At 44.9% G+C, this 12,267-nt stretch overlaps 1 protein-coding gene across 1 annotated transcript; it reads left to right on the top strand.

The window, feature by feature from the left end:
- The first annotated feature begins 2,445 nt into the window (after positions 1-2,445).
- On the top strand, positions 2,446-8,067 carry OPN5 (opsin 5). The gene is made up of 4 exons (XM_010193751.1): positions 2,446-2,523; positions 5,722-6,015; positions 6,583-6,914; positions 7,708-8,067. Exons 1-4 carry the CDS (start codon positions 2,451-2,453, stop codon positions 8,053-8,055), a joined length of 1,047 nt encoding a protein of 348 aa, XP_010192053.1. The 5' UTR covers positions 2,446-2,450; the 3' UTR covers positions 8,056-8,067.
- The last annotated feature ends 4,200 nt before the right edge of the window (positions 8,068-12,267 follow it).

Here is a 12,267-nt window from a genome sequence, read left to right as displayed (position 1 = left end):
CCTTCATAGCTGTCCAGGTTAAACAGGAACCTTGTGACCTTTTTGTCTTATTTGCTCAGATTTTTCAGGCCAGCAATCTCTGTCATTGAATGAGAATTTTGTAAGGACTGAAGAAAACAGGTGGACTTTTCCATCTTTTAGTACTTGTCTATGCCATGAATACTTGCAGGCTCCATTGTGCTTCTGCTGCCTTTGGAGCAACATGGGATGAGTACAGGGAATTTTCAGACACACTTGAGCTGACTACACATAAGCCAGCCTCAGTCAAGGAGTAGTTTAGCACAGGAAAATAGTTTCCAACAAAAGGAATCAATGTGCTGTAGCATCTCTTGAAACCTCCACTCTGATAATACTAGGACGTAAAGTATCTGTTCTCTGGTGGAAAAATAGGCATTCCCTCTCTGCTCTCCCCTTCTACATTATCTCTATCTCTATCTCTATCTCTATCTCTATCTCTATCTCTATCTCTGTCTCTGTCTCTGTCTCTGTCTCTGTCTCTCTGTCTCTATCTCCTCTGCAAGATTGGTTCACTTTCAAGCTGTAGCTGTTGGCCAATACTGTACTACCATTACTCCTGGATATTTCTTTATGTTATAGCTGTTCATTGTGAAGTATATTAACAACTTTTGGAACAAGGGCTCCCTTCAGTACCATACTACAGAATCTGATACCATTTCTTTTCCCTCTCTCCAGTCTTGTGAGTTAGGTGTGGAGCAACCCAACTTCAAGTGGAGAGGAAAACACCTTTCTGTTATGGCATTTTCCTCAGCCCAAGGCATCTCGCTCCTTAAAGTCTTCAGTGCAGGGATCCATGGTGTGTAAATCCCAGACAGCTTCAGCAGGGAACAAGCACAGAGACATGCAGCAAAGCTGCGGTGGCAGCAGATCTGTGCATGGAAAGTTTTGCTTTCTGGTGAGACTCAAAGCTTTTTAAGTCTCAGATTCGTAAGTATTTCAGAATTTAAGCTATTACTGTTAGTCTTAAGCACCTAAATTTCACCTAGATGATCATGAGATACCTACGTGCTCTTGGGAATCTTAAAATTCCCTATGTCTGAACAGAGTAAAATAGGCCAAGCAGAGAATGATGTTAATGCAGCTTAACATATCCAGGTACTGGAATTAAATAATTTAGAATAGATCAGCTCTTCAGTGTGCTGGCTGGGTGCTGCCCGGGCTAAAAGTCAAGTTAATGGCATTGCAACGACAGAGCTGTAAATTGGTGTGTGCCAAAATGAAGACCTGCATATGTAAAGTGATAGATGATAGCCTGTAACACATATTTGGAGCCTGAAGCAAAACTTAATGTTGTTTATAAAGACTGAGAGACAGGCTGAGATAGTTGGGGTTGTACAGCCTGAAGAAGAAAAGGTTCCAAGGAGCCTACAGGAAAGCTGGTGGGGGACTTTTTGCAAGGGTAGGTAGTGACAGGACAAGGGCTAATGGTTTTAAACTGGAAGAGGGTAGATTTTGGATTAGACATCAGGAAGTAATTCTTCACCATAAGAGTGGTGGGACACTGGCACAGGTTGCCCAGGGAAGTGGTGGGTGCCCCCGCCCTGGAAGTGTTCAAGGCCAGGTTGGATGGGGCCTTGAGCAGCCTGGGCTGGTAAGAGGTGGCACCCCCCCATGGCAGGGGTTGAACTAGGGGAGCTTTAAGGTCCCTTCCAACCCAAACCTATAGATTCAGTGATTCTGTGATTTTAGTCTCCGATATTGTAAGGAGAAGGTAAACTTGGATGTGTGGCATTGCTCTGGTTGCTTGCCAAGTAAGAAGACTGGAGTGTCACTAGCGTGAGCTCAGAGCTTGGTTGTGCTGTGGTGCTCTGCTCTGCACACAATGGTCTGAGCATCCTCCAGTTCTGCCCTGTAGCAACTCTGAAAGTCCTGCCTTCAGTGATGTGACTTTGACCCTTGCAAATCCCCACACAAAATAGCTTTCCTCTAATAATTCAACACAGATATCCTCTCAACCCCAGCCATAAACCTGGAAAACAAAACTCCCAACCTTCCTTGCCCTGCCTGATCCCTCAGCCTGGATTGATTTCCCAAGGCTGCTGCTGATGGAAGGACAAATCTTTGTGCTCAGCAGTGGCACTCCGAGGGGATTTGCCTTGTGAAGTTGCTTGACAAGCCAAGGAGCAGAGTGGTGTGAGAGGAGGGGGTGGGTGGGGAGATGCTCTGCCAGCCAGGCAGGCGGGATCGCTGTGGTGTGGCTCTGCCCAGCTTTCCCTCTGCCTCCCCGGGGAGGGAGCCTTTCTCTCACTCCAGGCTTCTCCCCTGCATAGGAGAGGGAGGGAGAGAGGAAAAAGTAGAAGGGTCCTTTCACATAGGCAGCAGCCAACTGCCCTGCTCACTTCTGCAGAAGGCAAACCATGAGGAAGAGTCTCTTTGCCTCTGCAATAGCTTCACCTTTGATTTAAAACCTTCACCTGCTTCCAGAAGGGACAATGGAGGAGCAATACATTTCCAAACTCCACCCGGTAGTGGATTATGGAGCTGGGGTCTTTCTGCTGATCGTAGGTGAGTCCTGCCTTCACAGCCTGCTTGTTTGCTTGAAGCTGAGGAGCTGCCCTGTCTGTGCTGTGGTCAGCTGAGGAAGCTGGAGGGAAATGATAGAAAATCTGTTTCCATGCAGGTTCCTGCTTCTTCCCTTCGAATCAGTTGGATGCCAATATTAATCTCCACTCTCAGATTTGCAATCTTTTGTTTCAATGCCAAAGACTTGGCAGCATAAGTTTGCTTCTGCAGTGTCACAAGTATTCAAAATACATTGTCTACCTCTTATCCTGGCATCTCAGCTTTGTGAACTGGGAGAGGAGGCAGCATGAGACTGAGCAGAAGAGAGCAACTCCGGTCTGACCCTTGGGAGGTTTGTTATGCACACAGAGCAGCTGTGTCTTGGTAGGATAAACTGGTATAAAATAGCAAAGGGTTTCCAAATAGCAGTCCTGGCGTGTTTTTTGTAGTTTTGTTTGTTGTTTTTTATTTCTTTATAATGGCCTATTTGCCCTGCAGAAGGCAGATTTACAATAAAATACAAGTGGGGATGTGTACCAGCATAGCTTCAGCTGAGTATTTTCTTCCTTGTCTCTCTGTTGCATGTACCCCAGTGAATTGTTTGCTATCCTTGTAGATCTGGAGAGGAGCTGAATTGGGTTAGGTGTGCAGTCCAACTGAATTTTACTCATATGTGAGTCCCTTCCTCCCTTCAGCTCATTTGAAAACCCTGCTTGAGATGCATTGAGGAAAGACAAGCTCATATTTTAATGTGCTTTAATAGAGAGGCTTTGGGCAGCAATGCTGGGCTTTAGCATTTCATATCTCACTGCTGTTTCTACACTGCATTTCCCTGCTCTGTGCTGTCCCCTCAGTCGTGCTGACAGCAGAGTACAACTCAGGGTGAGAAAAATCACTGTCTGCAAAACAACGAAGGGTTTTTCTTTTAATGCAAGGCAGGATGCCAGCTGTTTTCTCACACCGAAGTACGTACAGAGACACAGTTCACAGTTTTGTCCCATGTGGGATGGAGGGGAATAGCATCCATCAGAGTAAAAGAAAGGGTGAGCCTGGATGTCCACTGTGATGGTAAGACCAAGAGCTACTTCCTATCTCTTGCCTAGTGGTTAGGGCTCTCACAGAAGAGAGTGAACTGGGTTCATTCTGCTCCTGAGGCCCAAGGATGTCCCAGATTGTGGCTGTCCTTTGGCAGCAGAGTGCTCTTCCCACCGAGCCGTGGGTTGCTGTCAGCAAGTGGTCCTGTGCCAAACCACCAAGGGCATCTCTGTGTGTGCACACACAGCTCTTGGGAGCTCAGGGAGCTCTTCAAGCAGATTCAGAGGAGCCAAGTGAATGTGTGTGGTGGGAAAGTGGATGAACGAGGGATGTAGGGGTCTCAGATTCATACCTCTGTTCTGTTTAAGGCTTTCCCTTGGCATCTCTGCCCATCCTTGGATTTACGCCAATGTATTTATTCCATTTGGTTGCATGTGCCTTTGTTAATTCCTCTGCGGCCACTTTATTAAGTGGTACCAGTGAGCAAATGCAGTGTCCCTGCATTCACAGCGACAAGGGAACACGACAGAGTCTTTTTCTGTTTCCCTATTTCACTTCTGACTTTACAGGACACCTTCACAGGAAGACCTTTGATCAAAACGTAGCTCCAGCACAGTGATCACTTAAAGAGAAGAGAAAATTAGTTGTTTGCTATGTGTATTTTAGACACTGCTGTCAGTCATGAACGCTTTGAAGCCTTATGGCATATCTGAATAATGTATGTCTGACAGGTCCTTTTGCAAAGCAACCTCTGGTCCGTTGCCTGCCTCTGGCTAAACAGTTTCTGTGGTCTGTCTCAGTGCACTCAGGGATCACCAGAACAGTGCTGGTGTCTGAACTGTGGCACATGGTGATTCTCAGCTGCTTGACCAGTGGGGTCTCTGAGCTTCCCAGACACAACATAGAATCATAGAATCACAGAATTGTTTAGGTTGGAAAAGACCTTTAAGATCATTGAGTTCAACCGTTAACCCAGCACTGCCAAGTCCGTCACTAACACATGGCCCTAAGTGTCACATCTCCCTGTCTTTTAAATATCTCCAGGGATGGAGACTCCACCACTTGACCACTCTTTCAGTACAGAATTTTTTCCTGATATCCAATCTAAACCTCCCCTGGCACAACTTGAGGCTGTTTCCTCTTGCCCTATCACTTGTTACTTGGGAGAAAAGACCAACACCCACCTTGCTACACCCTCCTTTCAGGTAGTTGTAGAGAGTGATAAGTTCTCCCCTCAGCCCTCTTTTCTCCAGGCTAAACACCTTCAGTTCCCTCAGCTGCTCCTTGTAAGACTTGTCAAGGCATCTCAGAGCCCAGAAGCCTTGGGCAGAGAGGGGAGGCTTTGGGAAGTGGAGAAGACTTGTCAAGGCATCTCAGAGCCCAGAAGACTTGGGCAGAGAGGGAAGGCTTTGGGAAGTGGAAGGCACCAGAAGAGAGGGGACAAGCAGGCAGCACAGGTGGAGTTCTTCAGTAGGAAGGAGATGTAGGTGGGGATATTACCAGGGAAAAATGATGGTGCATAGGCCCATTTTACTTGGTAGCGTGTTGTGCAAGATACTGTGAGAGAGTGGAGTGAATGAGTGTGGGTTATTCACATGATGGGAGCCTCAGGGGAACAGGTGGGATATGGGGCATGGAGGGGGGCGTGACATGGAAGTAAAGAGCTATAGTGTGGTCGCTAAGGGGCAAGATACGGTTTACTATTCATATAACAAAATTTCCCAATCAGTAAGTCTGGCCAGCACTACAGGAGGCTGTGAACAGAAATCTGAAGTGCTCTTTGCTGCGGCAGGTCCATAGTAGAAACAGCCTGACAAGGAGATCCCTGTCTAGTAGGGAGACAGGAATTGAAACCTCAGAGCTGGCTGAAGCAAGTGGTGGATGCTGCGGTGATGATGCCAAGCTGTGTAGCAGCTCTCAGAAATGCCATCCAGGTGGCATTTCCCATTGGATATCTAGAACAAGTTTCTTCACTGTGAGCTGAAGAACAAGGTTTCATAGCAGGGCATGGCAGATACACACCAGAGCATCAGCACGGCCCTGTGTTGGAGGAGATGCTGAATTCTGCCTACTCCTTCAATTTGTCCTGGCTTCTAGACTATCGTCCCAGGGACTTCAGTCCCTAACTATGTGATTTTATTGCCTGTGCTGATTGTTCTCTTCCAGCCATCCTGACAGTCCTTGGAAATTCAGCTGTTCTTGCTACAGCTGTGAAGCGCTCTTCCCTCCTGAAGTCACCGGAGCTGCTTACAGTCAACTTGGCGGTAGCAGATATTGGCATGGCCATCAGCATGTATCCGCTGGCCATTGCCTCTGCCTGGAACCACGCCTGGCTGGGAGGAGAGGCGTCCTGCATATATTACGCCCTGATGGGTTTCCTTTTTGGTGTCTGCAGCATGATGACCCTGTGTGCCATGGCCATGATTCGGTTCCTTGTTACCAATTCATCCAAATCTAACAGTAAGTAGTGGCATTTCTGGTAACCTTGTGGTGGTGCGTTTGGGCTGTGATGTTCAGAGAGGCACTTTGTGTAGAGTCTCAGTTAAATAACTGTAGGAATAAGCCTCAACTTTTAGTCCAGTATCAAACCCTTACGTTCCTAGAAGGATCTGAATAAATTCCTTATTAAACAGTGACACTTCTCAGTAATACCAACTGAAACTACCTGAGCCCAATTTTTTTGCTGAACCAAACTGTCTTGTCTTCCTATTTATGTCCAAGCAGAAATAGCAAAACCTGAGAGGAAGGAGTGTTCTCCTGGCATTCCTGGGCTGGGAGCATGGTACATTTTGGGTCAGCTTGATCTTGTAAAGCTGCCTGACTTACGAAACTTCAGATCAGCACTGAGGGCTCCACTCAGGTCTCACCCAAACCATGGACACTCTCTGTTCTGTTTCTCAAGAAGACCAAAGATTAGGGAGCTGCAGCAGCAGCCCAGGCATATTTGTAGCCACCGTCCTTCTGCTGGAGAAGTTATGGCAATAACCATCTTGCTGAGATGAGGTCTGCTCTTCCTCTTTGTTGCAGGTAACAAAATCACCAAGAACACTGTTTGTGTCTTGATTACCTTCATCTGGCTCTACTCCTTGCTCTGGGCCATTCTGCCCTTGGTAGGATGGGGCTACTACGGTCCCGAGCCATTTGGCATCTCCTGTACAATAGCCTGGAGCAAGTTCCACAACTCCTCCAATGGGTTTTCGTTCATCCTGAGCATGTTCCTCCTGTGCACAGTCCTGCCTGCACTGACCATCGTTTCCTGTTATTTGGGAATTGCCTGGAAGGTTCATAAAGCATACCAAGAGATCCAGAACATTGACAGGATCTCTCATGCAGCTAAACTGGAGAAGAAGCTGACATTGGTGAGTCATCCCCCGATGTAAAGTCTGCAGTGCTCAGGAGCTTGCAGAGAACTGGTGCTGCTCATGCATGGCTCATGATGACCCTTCATTGCTTTTGGCTAATACTGACCAAAGATGGAGGTGTGGTTTGAGTCTCGCTCATACTCTGCACTCCTCAGAGAAGCAGGGGGCTCCTGAAAACCTCCTCATTCCAGTAGCTTGATCAGGTTAATATATCATAGGTACAATGCAGCTTGTTAAATCTTCAGGCAGTTGCATCCAAGATTCTCATGGACATACAGATTTCCAGTTATGCTGGGATAGCTGTTGAATCCTTTCACGTTATAGCTGGGGTGGAGGTCTCGTTTTGTCAGCTTAGGTATTTTTAATTGGCTGAGGGGGTGTTCTGAGTGAGAGCTACACAGAAATTCTGTATGGAAATATGAAGTTTTAATATGACCTTTTCTTCAAATAAGCCCTTCAGTTGCACGTTTCTTGTGGAAAACCAAAATTGACCCAAACTTTCTAGAGGCCAATATATTGATAGGTTATGTTGTCTGTTTGGGCTGTGTCTCCCATCACATACTGCAGCCAGAGTCAGGGAAGGCGATGAAACCCACAGCATAGAACTGCTAGGTGGGAAGAAAAGCATATCATGCACTGTCCAGCGATACCTGTGCTCATATCACAGCACAACAAACATACAGATTCAGGTATTTCACAGGTTCAGGTGTGGTTTCATCCACACAGCATGTGCCTGAGTGCCAGAGACAGCCAGTGCCAGCTGAGGACTGAAGCCCTGTTTCCCTTTCAGATGGCTGTGCTCATCTCGGTCGGGTTCCTGAGCTCGTGGACACCGTACGCAGCAGCCAGCTTCTGGTCCATATTTAACTCCAGCAACTCCCTACAGCCCGTTGTTACGCTGCTGCCCTGCCTGTTTGCCAAATCTTCCACGGCGTATAACCCTTTCATTTACTACATCTTCAGCAAAACTTTCCGCCGTGAAATTAAACAGCTGCAGTGTTGCTGCGGCTGGCGAGTGCACCTCTTCAGCACCAACAACTCTGCTGAGAATCCCGTGTCGATGATGTGGAGCGGGAGGGATGATGTACGTCTCTCTTCAGCTGCAACGGTGGAGAACCAGGGAGCTGCAGCTCGCTGAAACGCAGCGATGGTTTCACAGCATAGGGCAAAACTTGGGCTCACTCATGGGTCCAAATGAGTAGGAATGCAGCATGCTGGGTTGTCACTGCATATCTTGTGTCAAATACAGAGGTTTAAGTATGCATTCTTAAGAAACTCTCAAATAATTTCTTAAAGCTACACAAAAAAATAAGAAAACACTATTTTTTTCAAGAATTTCCACTTCAGAGGAAATAGATTTCTGTACTAAACATAAGAACATATAGACTAAACTTATTTTCAGGGAAATAGCTATAATTAAAAGAGGATTAATTATTCTGTTTGGGTTTTTTTTTATATACTTTTGACTTTTTAATGCAATCTATCTGCAAATGCTTGGCTCTATCAGTAAAACAGCCATCAGAGAAAACTGGGGGGTGAACACAAAGTGTTACCAAATAAATACAGCTGACAGCATAGCTTTTTAGCAATACAGACAGAAAACCATATAGGTAGCAAGAAATACTCACTGCCAGGAAAAGATGATGAAGTTGCTGGTATCAAAATGTCTTATAGGGATCTCGAGTTCCTGGCTCCGTATAGTATAAATCCAACTCCTCACAACATGAGCTCAAACAGGAGCCAAGCAGCCTTCATGTGAAGAGGTCAGGTGGGAATGTGGCAGTCAGCAGAGGAGGCTTCTGCACATCACAGATGAGAAGTGGAGGGATCTCTTAGCAAAAAAACCCAAAGCTGTGCACTTACATTATGGCTTGCTGAGGTGTAACAGCTCTTCCACCATGTACGCTGTCAAGGGGTTGTTTTCTGGAGGAGCCCTCTGTAGGGCATGGCAAAAGGTTCTTGAAGACTTCTACCACACTCAAACCCTAATAATTATTTTCATTTTATAAACTGCAGCTAAGGCCAACAGGGTTACAAGACAGGCTTAAGCACTTCTGTGGCTATGAAAATTTCTGTTACTGTGAAGTTCATATTAGAAAAGACAAGCAAAACGAGAGCTGTAACATACACTAAGGCACAAATTAATGATAAAGCTGGGGGTTAGGGAACTTTAAGGAGCTTTCCTTCCTCTGAACTCCTGCCACTGGCAGTGTCACCAACTCTCATAAATATACCACTAGATTAAAATAGGTTTATTTGTAAAAAAATCCTAAATTAAGCTGACCTCCAGGGTGCATTATCTTGTCTGAGGTTGTCACTCACAGATGCCCCATATGGAATGAGACTGTGTTCAGTCTTCTGTCCCAGGTATGAAGAGGTGAAGCATCCTCTGGGGAAGTTACATCTTGGATGGGAAAATGGGAAAAGGGAAGAAGAATGTGGGAAGCAGGAGCAAACACCAGTAACAGAGCAAAGCATATGAAAGCTGAAGGAAAAGATTTGGGAAGAGGAGAAGATGCAGGAGTGTGTTATGCAAGTGTGCTTTTGGAGAGGGCATGAGGGAAATGTGAAAGGGAAGACAGTGTAAAAAGAGGGGCGAGAGGATCATGTCCACAGGTGAAGAAAATGTTAACATGCTGGAAAGGCTTGTTATGGTAAATCTCAATTGTCGGCCTTTTTCAGCTTTAAAAAATAACCTGATAGGGAAATGAAACTGTTTTTTAATAATCATCTTCCACCTCAGAGTTTTTGCTTTCATTTCTCAGTTGCTTCATGTTTAAAATAAACAGCAAAATGTGTATTCCCATCTCCTAATTGCACATTTGTGAAGAGAACAATGATGGGCACATTCATAATGTAATGTAATGTGAGCTTCCTCGGTCAAAAATTTAGGAGCAGAACAGGTCCGCAGCTGCTTGCAAGTGCTTTAAAGTCTACATAATATGAAAAATACACTACTTTACAATGCAGACAGAATCAATGTAAACAAAAAGATCTGTATATTGTTAAAGTATAACGCTTTACTAGCCTGATTTATTACCTGTTTATATACTTTATTTAAAAAAATCAAAGTCTGGGTGTTTGTGTATCAAATGTGACTCAAATTTCTCTTCCATTTTTCAGACTCAGTGAGAAGAAAATCAAAACTTCCCCCAGTAGAGACTGTGAATTCATGTTATACACAGAAAATTAACAAAAGCAGGGCTGCCTTTGACCGCAGAACTAGGAAAGCAAGTTCAGCGTTAACGTCAGGGAACTAGTTGGTTTTTCTTAAGTCTCATGAAGTTAATTTAGGGTCAACATAACTCTCATTTCATAGTTTTTCCTACCCAGCCCTGAATTGTGTTCTCAATTAAGTGATGCTCTAAGACATTGAAGCAGAATGCAAGCACTTACCTCAGAAGTCAATGTGGGCATCATAACTTTGCAACCATCGGTGCAGTCATCCCAAGGCAAACAAGTATTTAAGGTAAAAACTTGTGGAAGTTTGTGATGCAGACATCCTCACCTGAGCGAGCCCCCTTCAGCTCCTTTCTTTCCATTGAGGATAGGTGGAGCTGCCTACTCACATGATGACTTATAAAGTTAAATAACACAACTAGCGCTCTGATTTGAATTACAATAAATAGGAATTCAGTGCCTTACTTTGAAAAACCTTCCAGGTGATCTCTGGCTATCGAGGCACAGGACTGATAGTGTGGCTAAGAGGGAAGTCTCTTAAACTTCGTCTTGGGTTCTTCTCTTACCCATACAATAGAGGTGGTCTTGCTGCTCATCATTGTAAGGCACTGAACGTTTGATGAACAGCTTAACGCAAGTGCAAAAGCACCGATCCTAAAGGTTGTGAGACACATAGAAATTTGGCCTCTGTAGGATCTACCACGTAGCATCCACCGCGCTCAGGAGGTTACGACTGAAATCAAGCAGGAAGTTTGTTTCAGTTAGGACACTGGCCTGGGACATGGTGCTATGCTCAAGTTCTTTAGCCAAGCTTCTTTCATGAAGGACAAGGCATTATAGTAAGTCAATTCCTACGTGTAAATGGTGATCTCCACATGTCCAGCCCTTTGTCCTATCTGTATTCCTTGCATCTTTGCATAACAGAAAATGCTTTACAGATAACAAATATCGACTGTTTGGGAACTTCCTATGGGAAATGACTTAGCCGTGCAGTAACCTGCTGCTATCTTCCTCATTCCTATCGGAAAGATCCGAGCGTCCTGTCTCGCAGTTATCATGTTGTCCTGGAATATGCCACAATACTGAAGCAAAATGTTTCAGTATATTTGCAGAGCACCTACTTGGTTTTGCACTAACCCAAATTCTCACTAGCCAACAGCAGCGCAGGGTTAAAGCAGCCAGGTTGAGGAGCACGTGCAGCATCTGATTTCAGTTGGCAACCGCTCACCGTTATCAGTGAGGGCTGACAACCAGACATCGACGCGTCAGTAAGCACCACGCTCATTGCTATGCTGCTCCAGCAGCGGACCACATACGGGAAAAGCATGTTCCATCTGAGCTTGTCATCCCGTAAGGAATCTCTGCTTCAGCAGTGAACCTGATGACTCGCTTGAAGGAAAGTCTGTTCACTTGAGTATTTTCTTCCCTTAAAGGGCCTGATTCACTATGTGCCAGGTGAGAAAACCATTCCTTCCCTAGGCTCAACGTTTTGTTTTCTAACCTTGATATGATAAGAGAAAATCAATGTACGTTAGTCCCAATCTACAGCTTTAAGGGCTCTCCTTCCCTGGAGAGATTCCAGTTGAAGCTGGTGACGATTTTTTTATTGAATTCAAGGGAATAAGATGCAGATTTTTAAAATCACTAGTTAAAAAAAAAGAGGTATCAGTAAGGCAAAAGCAGGTAGATGGCATACATTGCCAAAGGGCAGAGAAATCATAGACAAGATGAATGAAACCCGTGTCATAAAGTTTAGAGGTCACTGACACTTTGACTACGTATTTTTCCTGTTTGCAGGCAAGAAGGCTTGTGAAAAGACACAAATGAATATTTTAATTGTCACTCTCTGTATATCCTTGTTTGAACCACACTAATCCTTCTTGGGGGGAATCAGATACTTACAGTTGAGGATAAACACCCCAGGAGTTTTCAAGGCAAATGTTTGCTTTGAGATAAATACTTTAAGCCTTAATTAGAGAGAAGAAAACAGCAAGAGGCTTAACCTTGATTCTGAGCAGTATGAGATTATGGGCACGTGCCCCATTAAACATCCTTATATTAAGTGAAGATCTCATCAACTGCAATCTTTGAAGTCAGGATGCAGTGTTATTAACTGGTTCTGCAGTTCCCATCCAACTGCAGAAAATCTCATTTTGAATAAAGTATGACA

This window comes from Mesitornis unicolor, unplaced genomic scaffold (assembly GCF_000695765.1).
Source record: "Mesitornis unicolor isolate BGI_N332 unplaced genomic scaffold, ASM69576v1 scaffold1451, whole genome shotgun sequence".
Classification (NCBI taxonomy): domain Eukaryota; kingdom Metazoa; phylum Chordata; class Aves; order Mesitornithiformes; family Mesitornithidae; genus Mesitornis; species Mesitornis unicolor.
This window is presented reverse-complemented; position numbering and strand designations above follow the sequence as displayed.

Coding starts and splice junctions, on each gene's coding strand:
- OPN5 (XM_010193751.1), top strand. CDS start 2,451: ATGGAGGAGCAATACATTTCCAAACTCCACCCGGTAGTGGATTATGGA. Junction 2,524..5,721: donor GGTCTTTCTGCTGATCGTAG/GTGAGTCCTGCC, acceptor GTTCTCTTCCAG/CCATCCTGACAGTCCTTGGA. Junction 6,915..7,707: donor TGGAGAAGAAGCTGACATTG/GTGAGTCATCCC, acceptor TTTCCCTTTCAG/ATGGCTGTGCTCATCTCGGT.